General features: G+C 39.7%; 1 protein-coding gene across 4 annotated transcripts in view; it reads right to left on the bottom strand.

Moving 5' to 3' along the window:
* Positions 1–747: 747 nt before the first annotated feature.
* The window catches only part of LOC124804987 (solute carrier family 2, facilitated glucose transporter member 1-like), a 558,685-nt gene continuing 533,576 nt past the window's right edge, over positions 748–25,856 (bottom strand). For all 4 annotated transcript variants that reach the window (XM_047265378.1, XM_047265380.1, XM_047265379.1 and 1 more), the window contains 8 exons: positions 11,106–11,204; positions 10,173–10,389; positions 7,489–7,622; positions 5,391–5,604; positions 4,746–4,933; positions 2,859–3,071; positions 2,257–2,463; positions 748–1,740 (listed from right to left, as the gene is read on the bottom strand). In XM_047265378.1, coding sequence (XP_047121334.1) covers positions 1,597–1,740; positions 2,257–2,463; positions 2,859–3,071; positions 4,746–4,933; positions 5,391–5,604; positions 7,489–7,622; positions 10,173–10,389; positions 11,106–11,204 — 1,416 coding nt within the window. In that variant the 3' untranslated portion in view covers positions 748–1,596. The remainder of the gene's footprint in view (positions 1,741–2,256; positions 2,464–2,858; positions 3,072–4,745; positions 4,934–5,390; positions 5,605–7,488; positions 7,623–10,172; positions 10,390–11,105; positions 11,205–25,856) is intronic.

The following is a 25,856-nucleotide window of genomic DNA, read 5'->3' on the forward strand; positions in this document are numbered from 1 at the left end:
CACATATATCAAAAGCATTTTTACATTGCATATTATATCTACACATTCTATGTTACATATTTACAAAACATATACAAATGGCACTGATATGTACAAAATAAAATATGCACAGAACACCATTAAATGTTACATCTACTTACACAATTATTGTTATAAATTAACAAACTCCAGTAACATGTCATTTTGATTAGTTAATACACTACAGCCTGTTTCTGTTCCTTTACATGATAAGATTTATTGCTCATCAAAATGTATCTGAAACATTCTGTACTAATTTCTGAATGAAATGGTTTTGCATAGTAAATTTCTCATGTTGTCTGTACATTCATGTGTATCAGACAAAAGAATGGCAATTATTTGTTTCTTTGATGAGAATGGTCACTCTTGTTATCTGCAACTGCTTCTGAAATGTTGTGACAAACTGTTTTGCTGGCTTGAAATTGTGCTATGACATGTACTGAAAACACAACTTCACAACTTTCTATAAAGAACACAGTCTACTACAAACACTCATCTGAGAAAGCTTTTAAGTCTGATATGAAATCTACACAATTTTCTCTGTTTTGTGATGTAATTGCAACACAGTTTTTTTATGTTTTACAATGTCTATGAAACTTGCATAGAAATGAGTATTTCTTTACACATATGAGTATTATGATGTGAAACATTGATCCATAACTCTTCTCTGAGAGTATAAATATGTTCAGTCTATGACATTGACAATACTTGCTTTATGGTGACTCCTCTCTTATAAGCAAAGTGACTGCTTAGCTCCTGTAGATAGGCTGACAAAATTTCTACCCTGCAGCTGAAGTGTCATCTTTTTCCATCATGGAAATATATTACTATAATGTAGTTACTTGATGTCATGAGGGGTACAATGACTATATATCAAGCAGAGGCTTCCATGCGTTTTTACTAACGAAACAGCAATTTATTTCTGGGAGAGAGGAATGTAGATGACTAACAACTAAGGTTTACAATGGTACTGACTGAGAATTTTTGTCAAAGCTACAAAATCTAAAGTAATTGTACATTTTATCAGCCTACCTATTAATGACTTGCATTTACTTGAGCAGTAAATTCCTATCCAACTTTGTCATGAGTGCACAATATAAACCATTTCCCACATTATTTGTACATGATCTGTCTTATTGCACACAGCAGTGAGATGTCTTGACTGAAAATAAAGTAAAATAAAGCCTCATTTGTGAGCTGCTTTTTATTTATGCTTCGATGTTGTGAATGTGTTTCCTATAAAGCTGTGCATCCTGTCATTACACTTGGAAAAGTCTTTTCTACTCTCAGCGATTTACATTTATAGTATCACAACAAAATTCTACCCAAACTGAGAATTTGTAATAACAGTACCATCATTTCTATCATCTTTTACTGTTGCCCTTCTCCCCACATTTGGTAACAGTCTTTTACAAAGAAACTGGCAGCATCTGTGCTTGCTGTTGTCATGATTCCTACTGCTTATTAATTTCAACACAAAATGGTACATTTCATAAATAACAGTCTACTGTCATCATGTTCACAGGATCACTGGAACTTAGTGTCTTCATGATCATTTTTGTTCACAGTAGACGATGCTCAGTTGTATGAAATTTGCCTAAACATTGCTGTAATCTCCTCCAAGGTCTTGTTCTTGGTCTCAGGTACTTTGAAATAAATAAACAGCACAAACAGTGCTTGAAGTATGACGAATATGATGAACACATAACCTCCAATTGCTTCCTGCAAAATGAAAAAGTAAAGGGTAAGATAATTCCTTAGAATATGCAAGCACAGAATAGGACACTAAAACTATCACATAGCAAATCCAAAAATATACAATCAATTGCAGCTCAAAAGCAGACTACAAGAAAATGTAAATGTGAAAAAGTGTTTATCAACCTGAATTGGAGCAGCAGGTCAAAAGCCAAACATAGAAAAGCAAAAAATTTGAAGTCTATGGAACCAATAGTTGAGATTTTCTCCTCTTCTGTGTGAATCAATCAACCTGCTGTCCTCCAAGTTAGTAAACAACCAATTTTCCTATATCTAGGTAGGCTACTAAAATCTGAATGCCATATATAGTTCCAGACTAGGGCCACACATGAAATTATGAGTAACTGAACTGAAATGTATGTGGAGAGCAAAAATTTATTATGGTAAAGTCTATATATCTAATATTTCTTCACTTTTTGTTTCTGTGCTTCTACAGTCATTCTTTAAATGCTACTTATGTATAGAAACTGATAGATTTGTTACCTGAATGGGTAAGAAAGCAATGCCCACAATGAAGTTGGCAGTCCAGTTGATAGCAACAGCAAGACTTGTAGCAGTTGGTCTCGCAGACTGATTGAAAAGTTCAGAAACCAAGAACCATGGAATTGATCCTGGTCCAACAGCAAACATTACCACAAACAGAATCACCAGGATGATTGATATCACAGACAGCCACATTACTCCTGGTTTCTGCAAGAAAAGAAAATCATTGCTATAAGGAAGGCAAGGAGAGTAGCATTTAATATCCAAAGACAAAAACATTATAGTCATGTATTAATACTTCATACTGGAGGTAAACTGGTTATGTAAATATGGTACAGAATGCAAATAAGCCACAGGTGTGGACAATTAGCTACAGGAAACCCACACTGTCAAGAGTTATCTAGTTTGTTAAGATGTGTGGGACCCTATTTCAGGCTTTCCAAATCTGGTAAAGCTTAGTTGATCACTCGACTATGCTTATGATTTCTAACCAAATTAGCAACAAAACCACAGAGATAACCAGTTGTAAATATCCATATTTTTAATTGAATTTTATTCTCGGGGTGTCTTCCTGAAGTCTGCATAATATTTTTGTTACTTACCACATATACAATGCAGATTGTGAGGAGGATGGTCACCACACACATTCCAGAGAAACCTATCAGAAGTAATGTTTTGCGGCCGGCCCTTTCGACCACTACCAAGGACACCACTGTCATGAGTACATTGATAGATCCCATACCCAGAGTTGCATATTGGGCGTTTTCCTTGCTCAGCTGTGCCATGGTGAAGATGCGTGTTGAGAAGAACATCACCTGAAATGTAAGGTTTCATGATAATAACTGGAAAAAATTTCTGAGAAAGTAAAGGTATGAACTGTGCAATAATGATTTATAAAGAAAACATATATGCTGATTTTAACTTATTTTATGTATATTTCCTTTTATAGCTTGTCATGTGCAAAGGACTGTTAATGCTCTTCTGATGATGGAAATGAAATTTAAATCCTATTATTTTCTTTCAGTTCTTCTTTGTGTAATTTTATTGAGCCTGGTGTTCTTGGAAAGCTATTGTTTATTGTAGGGGAGGTGGGGATGGAGGTAATGAAACCTTGATTTCTTGTATAAAATAACTGTGCGGCTTTACATAAGAATAGAAATGCTGTGTTCAATTGTATCCTGAACCACAAACAATTCCAACCACCTGCATCATTATAGCAACAGACTTGACACTGGTATACAGAAATTATTTCATATTTTAGTATATATAAAAATGATTCAACATATACATTATGAAAGACTATTTCAAATTCTGGACAGTTAGAATGTTTTTGATCTGACTTCAACTAATTAAGGAGAAGAGACTGGAACATTTACTGTATCTCTGGTTAATCTGCAGCTATAGAAATGGGAAGTGCCATACAACAACACTGGGATCAGGCCTCTACCACTACTTTGTACCCAAGAACAAACACAGGAAATGATGTTGAAATATAGGTATTCCCTCATGTGAAGCAAATATAGAATTGCACCTACACACATGCATAAATTGTGAAATTCTTCTTTTTCAACTGAAGTGATTTACAGCATGTTTCTGTTCTTGACCAGGGGGCAGCAATCACTGTGGAACTCCATGAGACTAGTTTCACAAACTGAGGGATAAAAGTTGGTAAGTTTTGAAATATCATTAATGGAATCATCGTACACTGTGACAAAGTTGGCAATAGGCATTTCAGGAGGTTGCTAGGGAAATATTATAACATCTTATGGACAGACAATTTGTCATTTCTGTCCAGGCTATCTGTTGTAAAGCATGGAATACTTGCTCCATTTTTACACTTAATGCATTATTGAAAGCTATATTTTGTGTTTTAATATTGCCTCTAGTACCTTCAAGGATTATTTTTAATCAAGCTGTCAAGTGGAAAAATAGGTTATATTGTAGGCTAAAGAAAGAAAGGGAGGAGGAGTGGCAATAGATATTATTTCTGGAGCAACTGTCCAAGTGTTAGGTTCTTACAGCTAACAAATTTCATCATTTGGTAAAGAATAGTTTTATAGTAGCCTGAATTAATGTTTATCTGAAAAAGATTTTCATAGTAGCTCCTTTATTGCTTCACGAATCTCACCAATGGACTCCCTCACAGAAAGTACAAGACTAAAACCTGCAGCACAAAACACTAAACCTCAGTTCTATTCTCAAGATGCTTATGAAACATCCGTGTTTAATAAAAGTACAGACACATGTTGTTACAATTTGCTCTCATATTTTTGGCACAGTTTACTTCATCTAGTCAAATCACTACAACCAGAAGATTTTTTTTTTTAGCAAATTGTAGTGCCATTCCTATTTTAACCACGGATTGTTGACTAAGTGTATCACCAGCACTCTTTTATACATAGCCTCAACATGTAGTGAACAAATCTAATAGTAAAGGAACTGCAGTAAAATTAAGTTACTGTAAGAACATAGTTTAGAAGTATACTTACAGCATTAATACCAGAAAGCTGCTGAGCAATCATCACCATCATGGCAATTACAAGTGGAATACGAAGGCTAGCATTCACAAACATCTCGGTCAAAGTCACTTTCGGAACCATCTTCAGATTTTCATGTTCATTCCTCATTTCTTCCATCTCATCATGAACTTCAATTGTACCTCGCAACCAAGTAAGAGCTGGAATTGGAAAAAGTACCATGTGGAATACCACTGACATGCTGATATTCTGAGTAAGAGTAAATACAATACACTCAGAGTTGCTTTGGTGTGTTTCAAAATTGTGATTAATGAAACCCCAGAGCTTCTGTGATCTGAGGTGGAACTAATAAACTGAGTTTTCCAGAGAATATTTGTACTTTAAGCCAATATGTACTGAAACTCAATTACAAAGAAAAATTTATTTTTATATATAAAACTTTCATAGGTTTTGCTTTCATTTGTAGCTCATAATCTTTAATACAGAGTCTGAACTTAATATTGTACCTAACAGATTATCCAGAGTCCACAAGAAAATTCCAGAACCTTTTGATTTTCCCAAAGAACACATTTATTGCAGCAGTAATTTATTGCTTAAAATGTGGCTTCTGTGACACAAATGTACTTTATGGGTCCTGCCATGGGCTGCGTATCTTACCTCTCTGTGCTTCAAGCTCCTGTCCCTTATTGATGAGCAAATACTTGGGACTTTCTGGACACATGGGCAGTGTTGCCAACTGGAAGAGGCCAGGCACAATGGTCAGTGCTAGTAGCAGAGGCCACAGGTCACTGGTTCCCAGGACAGATTCCAGGCCAAGTATTTGAGAAATTAAAATTGAAATTGTGATCACCAACTGGTAAACAGTACCAACCTGCAAAATAAAACATTTGTTGTAGGCCAGTTTCCAGACTGTCTTCTTCTTAAGAAAAAAAAAGTCAGAATTACGTTGCTATAAAACAAAACTAACTGAATGAAGCTTTCACAATGAACTGACACTTATGCTACATCTTATTTTGTGTCATGAGCAAATGCATCAGATCTAGAGTTTTGTCTATCACCAGCAACAAGCTAGTGGTTGTGTCAACCATCCCTGTTTAGGGTATATATAATGCCCAGAGTGATCAACAACCATTCATGTTTAATAATAGCTTCTTTGCCATTGCAGTTATTATGCAGTCTTGATGATAGATAAACCATTTTCACACAGAAAAAACAGAACTCTTGACTCAAAAAAGATTTGTCTCAGTTAAAGGATGAACGAAGAATGGTGAGGCCAAACCCTTATTTATTATATGGCAACTGCAGTGTAATGTACAAATCCGTACATGTTATAAAAAGGATGTACATGTGTGTTTATGTGTGTATATTCCACATCTCCTCCTAAACCACAGGACCGATTTCAACTAAATTTGGTACACATATCCCTTGGTCCCTTGCAACAATTACTGTGGGTGTAAGAACCACCTATCTACCATAGCTTAGAAGATATATCATACAAAATTACTACTAAGATGCTCCCACAGTTGAGTCTACTTGAGAAAATCCCCGACACTGGGTGTGCTTTTGAGAGCTTACAACTGAAAAGTGCAAATGGCTGTAGGCAAAAACAATAGACATCTGTAGAGCAATGAAGAGGTGTTGCCACAGACATGTAGACACACAAGAGAGCTGTACCCAGTATACAGAAACTGTCCAGGACCATCTCACACCAAGATTACTGCAGGAGTGCATACTGTATAAGGTAATAATAAATGAAAGGAAATGTTTACCTTTGTCACAGGTCAAATTGGCAAAATGAATACCTAAGCAATGCTAGTGTAGGCAGCTAGTACAATACTAAAATGTGGAGATGCACAACAAATTGTCGGTATCATTGATCAAACCCTTATTAAATGAAAAACTATCTTACTGGTGCACAAATAATGAAAAATGTTCAGTATAACATTATAATCATTTTAAAAGTCATTTTCTCCACTGTTCTTCCATCTTCTCTCCTCTTTTTATTTCATATCCTAACAAAGAAAATGTCTGAAGGTTCAAAAACCCAGTCTTGAATGTGTTACTTTAATCTGCATGTATTTCAGCCTATGAAATCAAATACAAACCCTCAGCTACCATTCCAAATCAATGGCAAAAATATTATGTATCATGGTGTGTGCCGTCTGTTCAATCTGATACCTCTCTGCCCTCCTTCCAGTACACAGATTTTGGTTCTGTGGGGAAAAAGTACTAATTGTTGGATATCTATGGCAGTGGTTGGTGGTGGATAAGGCATGTCTACTTTTATATGTGTTATTAGAATGCTTCTCAGTAGTATGTCAGACATACATGAATTGTCCACTAGTAATCTGTTGTGGCTTGAAACTTCACTTATAACCTGTATGAATCACTAGGATTATTTTATGTGTAATAAGTGTAAAAAATAGAATTAATTGCATTCATTTGCTTCTCCATTTAGAGACTAATAAATGCAATGGTCTATGTATTGTCAGCAGTACATGCACGTTCGAACAGTTTTACTTGTATTTCTCATACTGGTGGACTTTTTTCTTTTCCTGTTGACTTATTGTAGTATATTGTTTGCACCTGCACTTAACCAAGCCTGTGAATTTACAAAGTTCACATACAGATTGACCTTTACAAACTTTTTCACTTTCATACGTGTCCTTCTGATACTATTCCTCTTCATGTTCATGAACATTCAGAAATAAGTATGGAGCGACAGTGGGATGGAAGAGTAATTAGTTATACGTACCGCACCCCTGAGGTGCTGTGGAGAGATCTCTGCCAGGTACATTGGTGTGAGACCAGCATTTAGTCCAGAATTGATTCCTATTAGAAACCGGCCAATGATGATCATTTCATATGAACTTGCTGCCTTTGAGCACCCTGCAAAAATAAGAAGTAGGTTCTAATAATATCAACATTATTAGTGTGTTTGATGAATAAAAACTATTACTGTGAAGAAAATTTCTAATGTCCAGGATTATCCATTTTTATTAAAAAGAGTGAAATACAATAAAAGTTAAAACTGGAATGGAAGAAAAGGGTAGCAGTCCACTGTAGGAAAACTGACCTTTTTGAAACCACAAACTTCAGAAAATTTTAACAAATTTTACTAATGAAATAAGTAAGGAAAATGTGATTCACTAATTTTCACAGAGTAAGAATTAATGCGAATTATATGAATAGTAATTAAAATGTGATAGAAAAATATAGTGGTAAGGTAAATGGTAACACGACTTTTTGTTTGCAGTTATACAGGGTGGCACAGATAAAAGAAACCCATGTAAGTATAAAGGAAAAGCAGTGAAATTACGAAAATGAGGAGCCAAAATGGACTTATTATTTATTTACAATGAAAAATTCGTTTATAGATGTCTAAGATTATTCAGATACAACCAGCATAAAGTTCAGATAGTGATGGCAGCAACTTCATGATTGATACTGTCTTTGTGTTGCTGTATTGTATGTGGATTTGTTTCATAGACCTTGCTCTTCAAGTGCCCACACGAAAACATCACATGTTACAGTGAAGTTGGTGGCCATAAACGTTTGCTGATAGTTCTTTCCGCAGTAAAGACATGCGTGGTCTCATTTTTGGAATATGTTAGATATGTGGCATGCTGCTCCATTTTTCAGGAAGAAGCAGTATCATCTTTCATATTCAGTGATTTGAGACAAAATGTATCAGAAGTTTCCATATATGCAACTGTGTTGACAGTAGTGTCAAAAGATATTGGTCTAGTGATGTGTGTTACTGCTGCAACACATCAAACAGTGAGTTTTTCATCATGGAGTGGCTACTGACATACAGTTTTAGGCTCTCCATTGCCCAGTACCTCATGTTGTATGAATTCATATGACCAGAAAGATGAAACCATGCTTAATCACTCATAATGTAATGGAAATGGTTAAGCAAACAATCACTAATGTTATTCAGAAGCCACGTGCAGTAATCTACCTGTTTCCAGCTGTCATTTTCCCATAATTGCTGAACAGCTGTCGTACAATATCGCTTCAAATTAAGACTTTTCAATATCTGCTGGCCACTACTACTACTTTCATGCACCTGTTGGGTCAGTTTATGTATGGACTTCTTTGGGCTCCGAATAATTCTTTAGCCAATGACTACAATAACTTTTTTTATGTTAACTGAAGGAAGCCTTTGTTATTTTACATTTTGCACAGATCTGAAGGTGTGCCAGTTTTTATACAGACTCTGTATTGCTCTCTATGCTGTGAGTCCTCTATCCATATACTTGACCCAAAAAATTTGGCAGGTTTCCTTAATCGAACCTGTTTTCACATATGCTTCCACAATTTCAACTCTTTCTTATATTGATAAAGTCATTTGCAGACCATAAAGAGAAACGTGTAACTATACTGATGAAATTAGCTCAAATGCTGACAGAAAAATGCTTACAACCAATTACTGCATAAAACTGTCCATTGTTGCAGTTATTTACTCTCTTACAGAAGTCAAAATACTGCATTTGCATTCAAAGGACAGGTGGGCTACTTTTAACTGTGCCACCCTACACTTACTACGCTGCTTCAAGGTTTCTTGGGAATGGGTTATTTCATTTTCAATATCTTATTGATGACTCATTACACCCTAGTAATGCCTCATCAAGACAACAGATTGTAGTACAGAGTCCCAGATTTTAAGTTTGTCTGTCATCAAAAATAAGGGCAAATTGTTTTTGTGCTAAAATATTGGAGGCCAAAGGAAAAAAAAATAATGAAGTAGATTTTAAAAGTGTAACTATCCTGGGAAAAAATATCAAAAAAGCTGTATATAAAAATGATTTTAAATTACAGTGCACACACAATGCAAAGCTTTTAGGAGGCAGTATGAACATTTATATATAAATACTTTGCCTGACAAAGCAAAAATAAGTCATCACTGTGTGATAGACAAGCCAAACTGCTTAAGTGTAGTCATATGTTTTCCAGCATATTATAAATTAGAAAAGCTGGAAATACCAAAAACAAGAAGAATTTTGATAAAACATTTGTCTACACTGATAAATGCACAAGCCTGAGAGAAGATAAAAACAACGTACATAAAATCTACAGAAATTGCCACAATATAAAGTGATATTATTTCAACATTTAAATTGAATCAGTAGCAATATTTCAAACAAAATACACAAGAAGTCCACAATAAAAAGAAGTTGAATCCACAAAGTTAAAACAGACAGTAAAAAATAATATAAGAGACAAGAACCCAAAAGACATATGTTTTCAGGAAAGGAAGTTTGGATGAGAAGAGTTTCTAGAGCAGAGCAATAAAATAACAGCATCAAGTGATGACGAAAAGAAGAAAAAATGGCTAGAAGATAAAGAATAGGAAGGGAAAATATGCATATGTAGCACATTAATGATTAAAAAAACGGAGGAAAGAAGGATGGGTGATCAGAAGGGCTCTAGTACCTTGCAGTAGGGCACTAACGACGACAAGTGCATTGTTGAGCAGAAGTCCACCCTTGCGGCCAAAACGATCTGCAACAATGCCAGTGATGGCGCCACCAATCATGCCACCCACACAGAAGATGGAGACTGCAATGGACCAGATCATAGTGACCTTAGTCGAAGTCACCACCTGGCCCGTCCGCGCCTCTTCTGTCTGATTGATCCATGTCTCGATGAGCTGTATTCAACAACACAAATTACACATTAGATTTTCTATTGACATTATCTCACTTGTGAGATGTAAACTTTCACAGTGCTAGAAATTTCACACATATTAAAATATTCCAAACTGCTGTGCCATGGCTGAATGAATTTTTGAAGAAATAATTGTTGATGAAACACTGAGTTTCTCCAAAGAAGAAATTCATTTGACCATGGAATAATAATCCAGAATATTTTAGTAAGTGTGACTGCCTCACTTACATTAATATCTATGCATGTACTTTAATGTAAATGGATGGATAACTTTGCTATATGTATGTACTTCACAAGTCACTGCACAGTGTATGTCATGGAGTACTTTCTGTGGTTATTACTGTCTATCTTTCCTATTAGATTCATAATGGGAAAATGTAAGGGCTATCACATAATATTTATGAATGTCATCTGGAATTGTAGAGTGAGTGCAACAATCTATCCACTTAGTTAGGCAAGAATGGTCAACCATTGGAATGACCTCTTTTAAGGTTTCCTTTACTGTAACTTATGTGCACTCTTGAAAAAGACAATAAATACTGTATTAATACTACTATAAAATTACCACAATAATACTGGAACCCACCCACCATCTCTCTCTCTCTCTCTCTCTCTCTCTCTCTCTCTATGTGCTCCTCATAGTTTCATACACATCTTAGCAACATTGATCTAAACGGGTTCATTTCTGAATGTACTCACCTCCTGTGGGGCATTGACGACTCCAGTGTTATACCCATGCTGGAACGAGGAGCCTAGGGCTGCCGCCGCAATGGCGAATGCGAGGCGAGCGTTGAATCCCTGCAACATAAACCAGCTGGTGAGCACACTTCAAACTGCATGAAAACAAGAAAATTTAACTCGCATTATAAGTAAAATAATTTGTACTTTAAACAATCATCTGGTCTGTGAGCTTCCTAATAACTTTGCTCTGCAAAATATTGTTTCTCAACTAAATTTATTCAACATAATGTATAGGGCTGGGATAGTTCAATATGACTGAAATAATTAACAGTCAGTGCTCAGTATTCTACATACTTCATTTCTTGCAAATATAGCTGGTTAATTTTGCTCACACCCCTGTCTTCCATTCCTTTATTAATTTTCTTTATTATTTTGCACCTGGTGTGAACTAATAAAAAGAGTGTCCAGCTAAGTGTCAAACTCTGACCCCTGAATTTTGAACACTGTGCAGCTCCAATAGGACATCTAGATGCTTGACGAGAACCACCTCTGAGTTTTTATCTATGTCTCCTATCTTCAAAATGCGACAGTAGCTATCTTGGTGGCTACACAGTGCTAAATCCAAGGACAGCGAGGAAAAAGAGACACAGTGGAGGCAATCAATAGTCCTTAATGAACTTTTGAATGTACTGATACCCATCTACCTTCTTTCAGCCACATAGTATTCAGAATGGTGGGCAAAAACCACTCATCAAGCTCTAATATGCAGTTAAATGTTTTATAAAAATTCTTATTGTTTTTAATGTCTTCAGCATTTCTAATCCGTGCCCCATAACAGAAAATGTTATTCCCACGACTTCATGTTTGTTCGCTTCACCAACATACAACTAAACTGTCACCTTCCATACTGATCTAGGTGCTAGGGTAGGCTACAGATCAGTTTGTCACCACAACCTACATTCCATAACACAATGCAGGAACAAATAAAACATCATCAGTGTTCTATTCTATTTCAGTGTGTGCACATATGATGTCACATCATCATTATGTCCAGTGTCATAGCTGATGTTCAGTACTGATATTTTCAACCCACTTGCCTATAGAGTAGAGTTTAAGTAGCTCAAAAGGAAGACCACTGGCAGATTCCTTGATGCCTCCAGATGTGTCCCATTAACTAATCCCTTATTTTACTCAAGGTGTACAGTAAATTTCTTTTTTGATTCGATTCAGTACCTCCTCAGTATTTTTTTGATCTTCCAATCTCATGTTAAGTATTGTCCTGTAGAGTCACATTTTAAAAGCTTCTTTCTCTTCTTGTCTGAAATCTTTATCTACGACATTCCACTTGGAGACAAGGTTGCACTCCAGACAAATGACATCAGGGGAGACTTCCTAAAACATTAAATCTACGTTATATGTTAAGAAATTTGCTCTTCTTCAGAAACACTTTTCTTGTCATTGCTAGTCATTGCCTCTCTACTTCTACCATCATCAGTTATTTTACTGCCCAAACTCATCAACTACGTTTAATGTCTCATTTCCCAGTCTAATTCCCTCAGCATCGTCTGATTTAATTCAACTACATTCCATTACCGTTGTTTTGTTTTTGTTGATCTTCATCTTATAACCTCTTTCGAAGTACTATCCATTCTGTTCCACTGATCTCCCAAGTCATTTGCGGTCTTACAGAGTATGAGATTTAGGTTGATGAAAATATTAGCAAACGTCCATATTCGAATTCCTGCAGATGAGAAGAGAGAGAAGAATTTGTGATCGCGCTAATATTTACTGACTGGTGCCGCTCTGAGCATAGCGGTTTTGATGCAGCACTGAAAGCAATGTCGTAGCAAAATTTTTGTCGCAGCGCTTTCTTTTACCTAGTCTTGTTTATCAGTTTAGCAGCGACAATTACGTAAACGACGTCGATGTCGTCATTAGAAGTGGATCACAAGGTCAGAACACGGAAAAAAAATCGGCCGTGTCCTTTTCAAAGAAACCATTCCGGCGTTTGGCTTGAGCTATTTAAGGAAATCACAAGATTCTTTCAAGCGTTAGTAGTTTAACGCATGTATGTTAATGACAACAAAAACTACCAGTGAGAAATCACGAACACAAACCTCATCATCGCAAACGAGATCAGTGAATTGCTACGTTCCCCCCATGACTTCTTCATATTTTCTGGAACGCCAGAGTTTCTAATAGCAGAGAGCAACTCGGATCAATCTCAGTATCTACACGAACCAGCGCCAAGCTGTGTCCAGTCTGGTAAGTGCTTGTCCCCTGCTGTAGTTGACGCGTGGACTGTTGGACTTTCGCACACCCAGAGCGTAACCTCAAAATTCCGTAGCTATAGCGTCTGCGAACAGTCTTATCTCTCTTATTCTTCCTTCTCGTCCCTCTCTGTCGAACGGACTGAAATAAATTGCTCGTGCTTGGGGGCCCGACTGGCGACACGCCGTCCGAAGGCGGTCAACCGCTTGTCCTCTCAGAGTGCTTAACAGTTCCAATTAGTGCCGCTCTGTTAGGCACGTCTGCTGCAGCTAACAACTGCAGGAGTTTAGGTGTACGCTGTTCTCGGTTGCCGTTAAGATATTTACTGGCGCGAGAATCACGTAGGGGTCTACATAATCGGGAGATACCCCACCGTGTCATGGTTTAGACAGTTCGCTAATTGGCAGCTGGCTAATTGTAACCATTTTCACAACTAACGACAGCAACGAGGTACGTCCGGGCCTAAACTCACGTAGGCTGAAGGACCACCTGGCTTCTGTCTGCACAAAGCGATGCAAAAATAAAGAGTTGCACTAATAGAAACACGTAATTTTTATTATGTACGTGTATGCGCGTTTCACTTTCATGGATGAAACCTTGGGGGCGTTCAGCGCTGTTTTTTTAATAAACTGTTGAACAATCCGTTCAGTCGTTTTATTGACATTCAATGCACCCACATTCGTAGATATCACTACAGATTTTCGGTATGATTACATTTTGGATCACTTCATGTTTCGGTCGAGCTGGACTGCCGCAAGCAATTCTAAAGACGGAATTGCATAAATTCGAAATAGGTCGCGTGAATTAAATGTTATCAATAAAATAGCCGAGGGGATTAGCCACTAAAAGTACATTAACATTTCCTATTTTTAGAATGATTCCGTTCGTATCTGTTTACAGCCCGAAACGGTGGAAGATTTTTATACTTTTTTGCTTACATAAAATGGCTTCTAATCGAGGGATGAACTACATCTTCTTGAATATGAAAGAATGACTGAGTCAAGTTCTTAATGAAACGGTGAAAACAATGATTAACTGTACATCTCTAATAATGTGAAAACTCGTAGGGCTAATTTTTACTTGAGCCGTACTTTAACCTTCACTGAAGCAATGAAGGTATGAAGTTATTGTCTAAACTTTCAAATATTGTTCTGGCTACGTGAGTCCTTCCCGCTGGTGGGATGACTTCGCCTCACTAAGGCTGTTGCGATGAAGGACGTCTCGAGTCCCACACTATCATTTCAAAATTATTAATGTAGCTTCCACAGGAAGGAGAAGATATAACGTTAGCCCACACAACTTTAATCACAGGAAGAGTACAAATTCTGTCAAGCTTATAACTCGAGAAATAGTTGGTTTATTCGCTCGCGATCCAACATCAGCTCCTCAAATTCTGATCTGTAAACAATCCTTTATCGAGAACCTTGGCCAACTCTTCGTGGCTTGAACGACCCAGTTCCTCGGATGTTTCCATCAACGATGACGAATTTCTTTAATTAGGACGACTCCTGTAGCAACAAAACAATCGTGGATCTTCCTGGAACCTGCAGCATATACTAAATACAGGTTTTGCACGTTCTTGCAACGAATCTCTTCGACAACCACTTACGAAATTATAAAAAAATTGGTAAACTCTACAGTGGACACACAATAGACGATTGTGTACAGATTATTTTAACGTAGCACCATCAACTGCGATGCGAAACGCATGTGTCTTTTGTGAAACATAAGCAATTTACAAGTACGTATCTGACACATATTGCCAATTGAAGACCACATACTGCCTGAAATATACAGAGTGAGCAGCTAAAGTAGGACACCAAAAATTATAACGAGGTGCAGTTTAGTTATGAGGACCTTGTGGTGAATTTTCTGATTTGTTGTTGTTGTGGTCTTCAGTCCTGAGACTGGTTTGATGCAGCTCTCCATGCTATTCTATCCTGTGCAAGCTTTTTCATCTCCCAGTACCTACTGCAACCTACATCCTTCTGAATCTGCTTAGTGTATTCATCTCTTGGTCTCCCTCTACGATTTTTACCCTCCACGCTGCCCTCCAATACTAAAGTGGTGATCCCTTGATGCCTCAGAACATGTCCTACCAACCGATCCCTTCTTCTGGTCAAGTTGTGCCACAAACTTCTCTTCTCCCCAATCCTATTCAATACTTCCTCATTAGTTATGTGATCTACCCATCTAATCTTCAGCATTCTTCTGTAGCACCACATTTCGAAACCTTCTATTCTCTTCTTGTCCAAACTATTTATCGTCCATGTTTCACTTCCATACATGGCTACACTCCATACGAATACTTTCAGAAATGACTTCCTGACACTTAAATCAATACTGGATGTTAACAAATTTCTCTTCTTCAGAAATGCTTTCCTTGCCATTGCCAGCCTACATTTTATATCCTCTCTACTTCGACCATCATCAGTTATTTTGCTCCCCAAATAGCAAAACTCCTTTACTACTTTAAGTGCCTCATTTCCTAATCTAATTCCCTCAGCATCACCCGACTTAATTAGACTACATTCCATTATCCTTGTTTTGCTTTTGTTGATGTTCATCTTATATCCTCCTTTCAAGACACTGTCCATTCCATTCAACTGCTCTTCCAAGTCCTTTGCTGTCTCTGACAGAATTACAATGTCATCGGCGAACCTCAAAGTTTTTATTTCTTCTCCATGAATTTTAATACCTACCCCGAATTTTTCTTTTGTTTCCTTTACTGCTTGCTCAATATACAGATTGAACAACATCGGGGAGAGGCTACAACCCTGTCTTACTCCCTTCCCAACCACTGCTTCCCTTTCATGTCCCTCGACTCTTATAACTGCCATCTGGTTTCTGTACAAATTGTAAATAGCCTTTCGCTCCCTGTATTTTACCCCTGCCACCTTCAGAATTTGAAAGAGAGTATTCCAGTCAACATTGTCAAAAGCTTTCTCTAAGTCTACAAATGCTAGAAACGTTGGTTTGCCTTTCCTTAATCTTTCTTCTAAGATAAGTCGTAAGGTCAGTATTGCCTCACGTGTTCCAGTGTTTCTACGGAATCCAAACTGATCTTCCCCGAGGTTGGCTTCTACTAGTTTTTCCATTCGTCTGTAAAGAATTCGTGTTAGTATTTTGCAGCTGTGACTTATTAAGCTGATAGTTCGGTAATTTTCACATCTGTCAACACCTGCTTTCTTTGGGATTGGAATTATTATATTCTTCTTGAAGTCTGAGGGTATTTCGCCTGTTTCATACATATTGCTCACCAGATGGTAGAGTTTTGATACAAGCATCAAATTTATAACGTTATATTAAGGCCTAGTAGAAATCCTTACGTGACACAGTCGGTATTGAAATTAATTAATGAAGGGAGAAAATATAAAAATGCGGCAAATGAAGCAGGCGAAAGGTATTACAAACGTCTAAAAAATGAGATTGGCAGGAAGTGCAAAAGGGATAAGCAGGAATGGCTCGAGGACAAATGTGAGGATTTAGAAGCATATATCACAAGGGGAAATATAGATATTGGCTATTGGAAAATTAACGAACCTTTGGAGAAAAGAAAGAAGCAGTGGCATGGACATCAAGAGCTCAGATGGAAAACCCGTCCTAAGCAAAGAAGGGAAGGCTGATATTGGAAGGATTATATAGAGGGTCTATACAAGGGAGATGAACTTGCAGGCAATATTATAGAAATGGAACAGGTCGCATATGAAGATGAGACAGGAGATATGATACTGCGAGAAGAATTTGATAGAGCAGTGAAAGACATTCCACAGCCACATTGCTGGGATGGTTCATTACGTGGAAGGAAACAGTGAGTGAGCCTGATATGACCAATGCGTAGACGGCATAAAGCAGTGAACGCCTTCCGAGAGGAACGGAAGGAAGAGTGTCAAACTGCACCAGACTCCTTGATTGTGAGGAGTTTATTACTGCGAGCAGTGGCGCATAGGATGTCATTGCACTTTTTGGCAAACAGAGATTTGACGGAGATCCGCATACCCGCAGCTGGAATTATGAAAGGGAATGGGGGTAAGTATCTGCTTCTCCAGCCAAACGGTCAGCCAGTTCATTCCCTGGACTGTCCACATGTCTTGGAACCGAGAGAAAGACAACTGAGCACGCGTTACGGCCAAGCGCAGAGAGGAGGTAATGGTTAGCAAAGACCAATGGGCGACTAAAGTAGATTTGGTCGATAGCCTGCAGGCTGCTCATTGAGTCGGTACAAATTAAAACACTGTGGATGAAGGCCTGAGAAACAAAATGGAGGGCTCTGTGAATGGCATGCCATAGAGGAACAATTCGGAAATGATGATTGTTTCTATCAGCAGACGATGCATCCTGCGAGGCCAAGATTTGCGGACAATATCATACCTAAAATGCACTTTCTTGCCGAGAGTCCCGATATGAACCCAAATGAACACGTTTTGGATGAATCAGAACGTAGCCTTCGCTCCAGGCCCCAGACTCTACCATCACTCTCTTCTCTAGTTGCGTCTCTTGAGGAAGAATGGGCTGCCATTCCTCCACAGACATACTGACGCCTTACTGAAAGTATCGCAAGCAGGTTTCAAACCAACATAAAGGCAAAGATTGGACACTCCCCATATTAATGTCCACTAAGAAATGTCCGAACATTCTTAAACAGAGAGAGCAGTTTAGCAAAAACCACAGCTCTGTATATCCTCTCGATTGTGGTATGTTAGGTGTGGCCTGTATTAGTTGTGGCACCCTTCATTATTTGCGAACACTGGTGTCCATCCTAATTAGGATTAATGTCTGTAAAGGAAAGAAATCGAAGAAGGACATCAATAGGGTGGAGAATGACAGACTTTCAAAAATACTACATCGTTACAAACCAGCAGGTTCAGAAATAATAGTGAGACACAAAACCAGATGGAAAGACTTGCAGTTTACCTCTGTAAGTAGGTGCAACAACCGGAGCCTGGTGTGTGCAGATGATGATGATGCTGCTGCTGCTGCTGCAGTTAATGATGATGGTGATGATGATGATAATAATAATGATGGTTCTCAGGTCAAAATACACCACTGGCCATTAAAATTGCTACACCTCGAAGATGACGTGTTAGAGACGCGAAATTTAACCGACAGGAAGAAGATGCTGTGATATGCAAATGATTACCTTTTCAGAGCATTTACACAGGGTTGGCGCCGGTGGCGACACCTACAACGTGCTGACATGAGGAAAGTTTCCAACCGATTTCTCATAGACAAACAGCAGTTGACCGGCGTTGTCTGCTGAAACGTTGTTGTGATGCCTCGTGTAAGGAGGAGAAATGCGTACCATCACGTTTCCGACTTTGATAAAGGTCGGATTGTAGCCTATCGCGATTGCAGTTTATCGTATCGCGACATTGCTGCTCGCATTGATCGAGATCCAATGACTGTTAGCAGAATATGGAATCGGTGGGTTCAGGAGGGTAATACGGAACGCCGTGCTGGATCGCAACGGCCTCGTATCGCTAGCAGTCGAGATGACAGGCATTTTATCCGCACGGCTGTAACGGATCGTGCAGCCACCCCTCGATCCCTGAGTCAGCAGATGGGGACATTTGCAAGACAACAACCATCTGCACGAACAGTTCGACGACGTTTACAGCAGCATGGACTATCAGCTCGGAGACCATGGCTGCGGTTACCCTTGACGCTGCATCACAGACAGGAGCACCTGCGATGGTGTACTCAGCGACGAACCTGGGTGAACGAATCGCAAAACGTCATTTTTTCGGATGAATCCAGGTTATGTTTACAGCATCATGATGGTCACATCCGTGTTTGGCGACATCGCGGTGAACGCACATTGGAAGCGTATATTCGTCATCGCCAAAATGGCGTATCACCCGGCATGATGGTATGGGGTGCCATTGGTTACACGTCTCAGTCACCTCTTGTTCGCATTGACGGCACTTTGAACTGTGGACGTTACATTTCAGATGTGTTACGACCCGTGGCTGTACCCTACATTTCAGCAGGATAATGCACGACCGCATGTTGCAGGTCCTGTACGGGCCTTTCTGGATACAGAAAATGTTCGACTGCTGCCCTGGCCAGTACGTTCTCCAGATCTCTCACCAATTGAAATTGTCTGGTCAGTGGTGGCCGAGCAACTGGCTCGTCACAATACGCCAGTCACTACTCTTGATGAACTGTGGTATCGTGTTGAAGCTGCATGGGCAGCTGTACCTGTACACGCCATGCAAGCTCTTTTTGACTCAATGCCCAGGCGTATCAATGCCGTCATTACGGCCAGAGGTGCTTGTTTTGGGTACTGATTTCTCAGGATCTATGCACCCAAATTGCGTGAAAATGTAATCACATGTCAGTTCTAGTATAATATATTTGTCCAATGAGTACCCGTCTATCAACTGCATTTCTTCTTGGTGTAGCAATTTTAATGGCCAGTAGTGTATTCAGCGTAGAATCTCATACAGTCTGCATAACTGTGACCGTAGTGGTTTAGGGCACCCAGTTTAACGTCGAGCAAGCAAGACAATCACCAAAAAGACATCACGAAGATGGGCTACCTCTGCACTGACTACTGATTCGATTCGCAAGTAAACTGTATATTGAAGGAATCTCCGTAAATGCTTTTCAGAAGAACATGCAGGTCAGTGCCATGCTTTTTCTCTAATTTCCTTTAGCCGCTGTTTGTGTGTAAGCGGCAGGATATTCGCCGGCCCGCAGTTCCACAAGAAGCCGTTGCTCCCGTATCTGGGGCTCTTCCGTCCGCAGCGGAAGCTGTGGCGCAGACCCCGCACTGCTTGCCGCCAGCTCAACAGGAGAGACCTAGGCAGGTAGGCAGGCCGGCCGTCCTACACGAAGCCCTTTCAGAGCACCCGCAGGGCGACTCTGGTCTGGCTCTGGTGCGTATGGGGCGGCTTCGAACAGTGGTTGCGGGACGCCGATAAGCCGCTATCTGTGAGCACAGCGCTATCTCCCAATCACCCGGTACAAATGGCGAAGCGACGTTCCGGCAGCGGTTCGCCGTACGTCCCATGGCGTGCAGCCTGCTATTCTGTGCCCGCTACTCAACTGCTTATACTCACAGTCACGGCTCCGAAACAGGCTACACTGTCACTTTTTACGCTAAGAACACGATGGGATACACTGACGATCCGAACTCCAAAGTATAGAAACAAGCGTTCATCAGAGTGAAGCACTTTCAGGCTCCGTGTGACATGTGGATTTGATAAGGTTTATACTCGTGGTTGTTATAGCCATTCTGATTAAATGCTGCAGCTGTTGTGGTCTTCAGTCCGAAGACTGGTTTTGTGCAGCTCTCCACGCTACTCTATCCTGTGCAAGCTTCTTCATTTCCGAATAACTACGGCAAGCTCGTACTTTTCCACCTGTTTCCTCCACTCATGTCTTTCTCTTTATAATCCGCCCACCTCCTCCCCTCCCCCTCTCCACGCACACACACTTCCTTCCAGTGCTGATCCCTTGACTTCTCAAAATGTGTCATCAACTGATCCCTTCTTATACTCTGGTTGTGAAACAAATTTCTTTTCTCCCCAATTCCTCATTGTTTATATGCTCTACCTATGCAACCTTCAGCATTCTTCTGTAGCACTACATTTGAAAAGTTTCTATCCTCTTCTTGTCTGAACTGTTCCTCGAGCACATTTCATTTCCCTACATTCTAGCCAAATACCTCCAGAAAATACTTCCTAACACTTAAATCTGCATTCGATGTTAACAAATTTCTTTTCTTCAGAAACACTTTTCTTGCCATTGTCAGTCTAAATTTTGTACCCTCTCTACTTCGGCCATCGTAAGATATTTTGCTCCTACTTTTAGTGGCTCGTTTTCTAATCTAATTCCCTCAGCACTGAATGATTTAATTTTACTACGTTCCATTATCCTTGTTTTGCTTTTGTTAATGTTCCTCTTACAACCTCCTTTCAAGACACTATCCATTCTATTCAACTGCTCTTCGAAGTCCTTTGCTGCGTATGACAAAATTATGTTATCCGCAACCTCAAAGTTTTTATTTCTTTCCCCTGAAATTTAATTCCTTCTCCAAATTTTTCTTTCGTTTCTTTTTCTGCCTGCTTAAAGTACAGACTGAAAAACATGGAGGATAAGGTACAACTCTGTCTCAGACCTTTCTGAACCTTTCATTCCCTACGACTGTTGCAATTGACGTCTTGTTCCTGCACAAGTTTTGTGTATAATCTTTCACTTTCTGTATTCTATCCCTGCTACCTTCATTTTCCTTAGCTTATCTTCTCAGACTAGTCGTAAAGTCATTATTGCTTCGCTTGTTCCTACATTTCTACGGAATCCCTTCCCGAGGTCGCCTTGTACCAGTTTTTCCATTCTTCTGAATATAGTTCGCGTTAATACTTCGCAATCGTGACTTATTAAACTGATAGTTCGTTAATATATACAGCCATCACCTGCTTTGTTTGGAATTTGAATTATTACATTCTTGTTGAAGTCCGAGAGTATTTCGCCATTTCATACATCTTGTGCACCAGGTGGAATAGTTTTGTTATGGCTGGCTCTCCTAAAAATATCAGTAGTTCTGGGGGAATGTTGTCCACTCTAGGTGCCTTGATTCGATTTAGGTCTTTCAGTAATCTGTGAAACTGTTTTCTCCTGCTACTTCTATCTTGATTTGGCTACATAGTCTATAGCGAAGTAAGTCTACGAGGAACGAAGTCTATGGAGAACGAGGTACTTGGAGAGCCCTTAGTGGCAGAAGGAAATGGTTACTGGAATATACCCGAAAGCTTCGAGAAATAATTCGGAAGAAAAATTAGAACGAGCAAGAGAAAAAATTGGATGGAGACAAAGAATAGAAATGAAAACCAGTTTACAGGAGAGACCTGAATGTTGTAAATACACAGAGAATAGTTCAGGGCTGCAAAGGATCAAACAAATGAAAAGACTGATGATAAACCACAAATAAACAAATGAAGACCTTTCCTTCATCTTCTAATGTTGGAGCTTCAAATTTTTTAAACAGCTGTAGAAAGACATCTTTGGCTACGTGCTACAATCGCAAATGAATCAAGGAATTCATCAAGTAGAATATCGGTTTATAAAACATTGATTTGAGTATTATAATCCTGTTGGTAGTGATCTATCTGCCTTTCACCCACTGGAGAACTAACTCAGAACACCTGTTACGTTTGGACCTTCAGCCACGGTTAAAAGACATGAGAAGAGCTGTGATTGAATGGAAGTCCAATAGAGCATCGTTGGATACCTAGTCAGATACTTAACTAGGTGAGTAATTACACCAAAAATCTTTCTCAGATACGAACACAAAAACTTTCCATAATGCATACCACTGTAGCTGTTGCGACCGAACGAGGTGGCGCAGTAGTAACACACTACACTAATATTCGCGAGGACGGAGGCTCAAATCCCCTCGCGGGTATTCAGAATTAACTTTTCCATATTCAGAATTAACTTTTCCATGATTTCCTTAAACAGTTTACGGCAAATTCCGGGATGATTCTTTCGAAAGGGTGTAGCTGATTTCCTTCCCCATTTTTCTCTATTCCGAGCTTGTGTTCCGTCCCTGTTTACGTCGTCGACGGGACGTTAAACGTTGAACCTCCTTCCTCGTGGCACAGCACTCGTGCAACGTGACAGTGCGTCCTTCCAAACGTCTCGTGAAAGTAATCGCTCATTCTGCAGTTGGACACGACAGCTTTCCGGTTGGAACTGGTTGGCCTCTGTGTGGGGTACGACGGGTCCGACACCGTGACGCACTGCCCCGTCGGACTTCGCACGCTGGCCTGCGACGCTGACGTCTGCTGTGTATGCTTATAGTATCAGAACTCATTTGTTTGTCGTGGTCCGCGACAACCCGGATCCGTAGACGCGACCGCCCACCGGCCGAGTACCCGCGCTAGCGTTGCGTAGGCTTCCCCCGCCTGCACTCCCAACTGAAGAACCATGCTGTGGAGTATACACACAACTGTCGAAATGGACTTCCCGGCGTCAACAACACAATCTCAAACACGAGTACGTCCCTCCAGAGCAATCTCCCCTGTATATCTGTGGCAGACAATGGCAGTTTCTGGTGTGCATTCTGTATTTGTTCACCATACCATAACCGTGTTTAATCGTCATGTCGTATTTAGTCAACAAGCAGGAACACGACATGCATTATGGGCGTAATTAGAGATATGGTGTTCCTTCCCATAAGTTATTCAGCAATGGGTTGGTTGTTCATGAACGTTGCTGCAATTGCTGTAAATCGGAACGACACCTCCATGTCAAGACTTAAGTGGCCCAATATACCAAGTTAGACCAGAGAGGAGCACTGAGACATATGCTCTGCATAAACGATGCAGTCTGGGGGAGACACTCTTTTTCATTAGTGTAGCAACCACAATACCAATCGTGGCCTGAGGTCTACAACACTCTTCCTTCAGAAGCCATGGCACGCTTCGTCTACACAGTCGACCCATTCAAGCGAGCTGGAAGATACTCCCTCTGCACTGATTGATGGCGATACGAGATTCAACAGTTGACACCACTTTTATTATGCTATTTGGCACGTTAAAGACATCTAGAAGAGAAAACCCAATGAGGAAATGTTTGAAAATTTGTAACTAAAACAATTAAATGTCAGGCATTGCTCATTGACCACCAGCCACAAGCATTCTTGGTATAATTCATAGGTAAACTGAGGAGGTATCACTGCTATCAGCTGCAAGCAACGGAACGTTAAGCGGAATTACCGACGAGCGAAAATGTGTACCGGAGCGGGATTCGAGGCCGGGATCTCCTGCTTACATGGCAGACGCTCTATTCATCTAAGCCACTGAGGATACATAGTGCGACTGCAGGGACTATCTCGCGCACGCCTCCCGCGAGACCCACATTCTCTCCTTATATATCCACATACTGCATTCGTTGTGTCCCTACCCATTGTGTCCCATATCCATCTAAGTACAGACTGTCCATTATACTCCTGTTCGATACTTAGAGATTCCCAGAGGAGGTCGGACGTATCTGTGCATTCGCACTGAAGAAAGTGGATTCATTGCCCAGCCAGGCTTATCAATTATCTGAACGCAGCTGATAGCATTGATCACCAATTTACATATAGTGTTTCACAGCTGCGGGATCTGTGTGGTGTCTGTTCTTCCAAAGGGACAGATACCATGCATTCAAATAAATGGTGTAATTCAGTTTGAGATCGTCTGTTAGCTGTATCCAATCTTTACGACTGACATACTAAATGGTGACGCAAACACTGACAGATGAAGAACCATTGTCCAGCCACCAGCCATTTTATGTGGTCTGGAAGTAAGTTTAAGGGCCGTCGACACTCGTCTGAAAATATTCAACACTCTTCAACTACGTCTGCCGCATTCAGATTACAAATATAAGATAACCCTCATTGTAACTATCTATGTACCAAACCACCAAGCCAATGCCCATCACATTCTATGAGAAATTTCTCAAATACATTAGCATTAGAAAATCCGATTTCTCCACAGAACACGAGATATGACCTTCACACGTCACGGTAAACATTGCTCGCATGCACAGAACATAGGCACAACCAATATTACACAGATTTTTATAAGGTATCCGTGACTGCATCGATCGCTTTGTCAGAAGTCAGAGAGACCTAATCTGAATAAAGATTCTGTCAAAAAATCATACAGTTTCATGCTCTGAAAACTAGGACAATCTTGGATTCATGACATGTCAGCCAGTCACCAAAAGCCGTAAATTCAGTGTTACTCAAAAGGAAACAATTTTTAAAAATCTCCCAACTGTTCTTGCAAGTAGTACAGTCCCCTTAGCTCTTCCAGTTTGGTTACATCGGTTTAGTGGTTATCATAAGTGTATTGTGGACCACTTCCTTCATAGAGATACTACCATTCCTCAAGATGCTGCCAGTTTAGCGAATTATGTCATTCCTTGTCTCCATTGCTCGACACACGATGTCCATCTACGAGGCTGAAGGATTTGCATGTTTAAGTTCCGCATAGAGAACCTGCGTTTAATAGCCGCTGTAGTCCATTACTTTTCCTTTATGGAAGGATTGTAATCAGCCCTGTAAGAACAAGTAAGAAAGTAACTGAAGAAACAATGGCTACGCTACGCTGGCGTCGAAACCCGACATTAAATATCACGAGATTTTCGTGCTGATGTTGTTGTGAAACTTCGCCTGGGAAAGGTCACCAGCTATGGTAGGCTCACAAGCAGTTTTTCTGGTACAGTCTTTGGTGGTAATGTGACAAGCGTTTTGGCTGATCTGATGATCCATTATAGAAACGACGCTGCTGCCAACAGGTGGTCATCCATTCACTACTGCCGCACCATTCATTAGGTGTGATCCATTATCACTCCCGTTTCGCTACATCGTAACGGTTGTTGGTACAATAACAAATATAAAATTCGGCAAATGTCAAAATACTTCCGTTCGTCGAGTATAAACCATTCTTATAACCTCAAATAACTAACTGGAAATACAGTTAGAACGAGAGCAGAAACGTG

Source organism: Schistocerca piceifrons, chromosome 7, assembly GCF_021461385.2.
Source record: "Schistocerca piceifrons isolate TAMUIC-IGC-003096 chromosome 7, iqSchPice1.1, whole genome shotgun sequence".
Lineage (NCBI taxonomy): Eukaryota > Metazoa > Arthropoda > Insecta > Orthoptera > Acrididae > Schistocerca > Schistocerca piceifrons.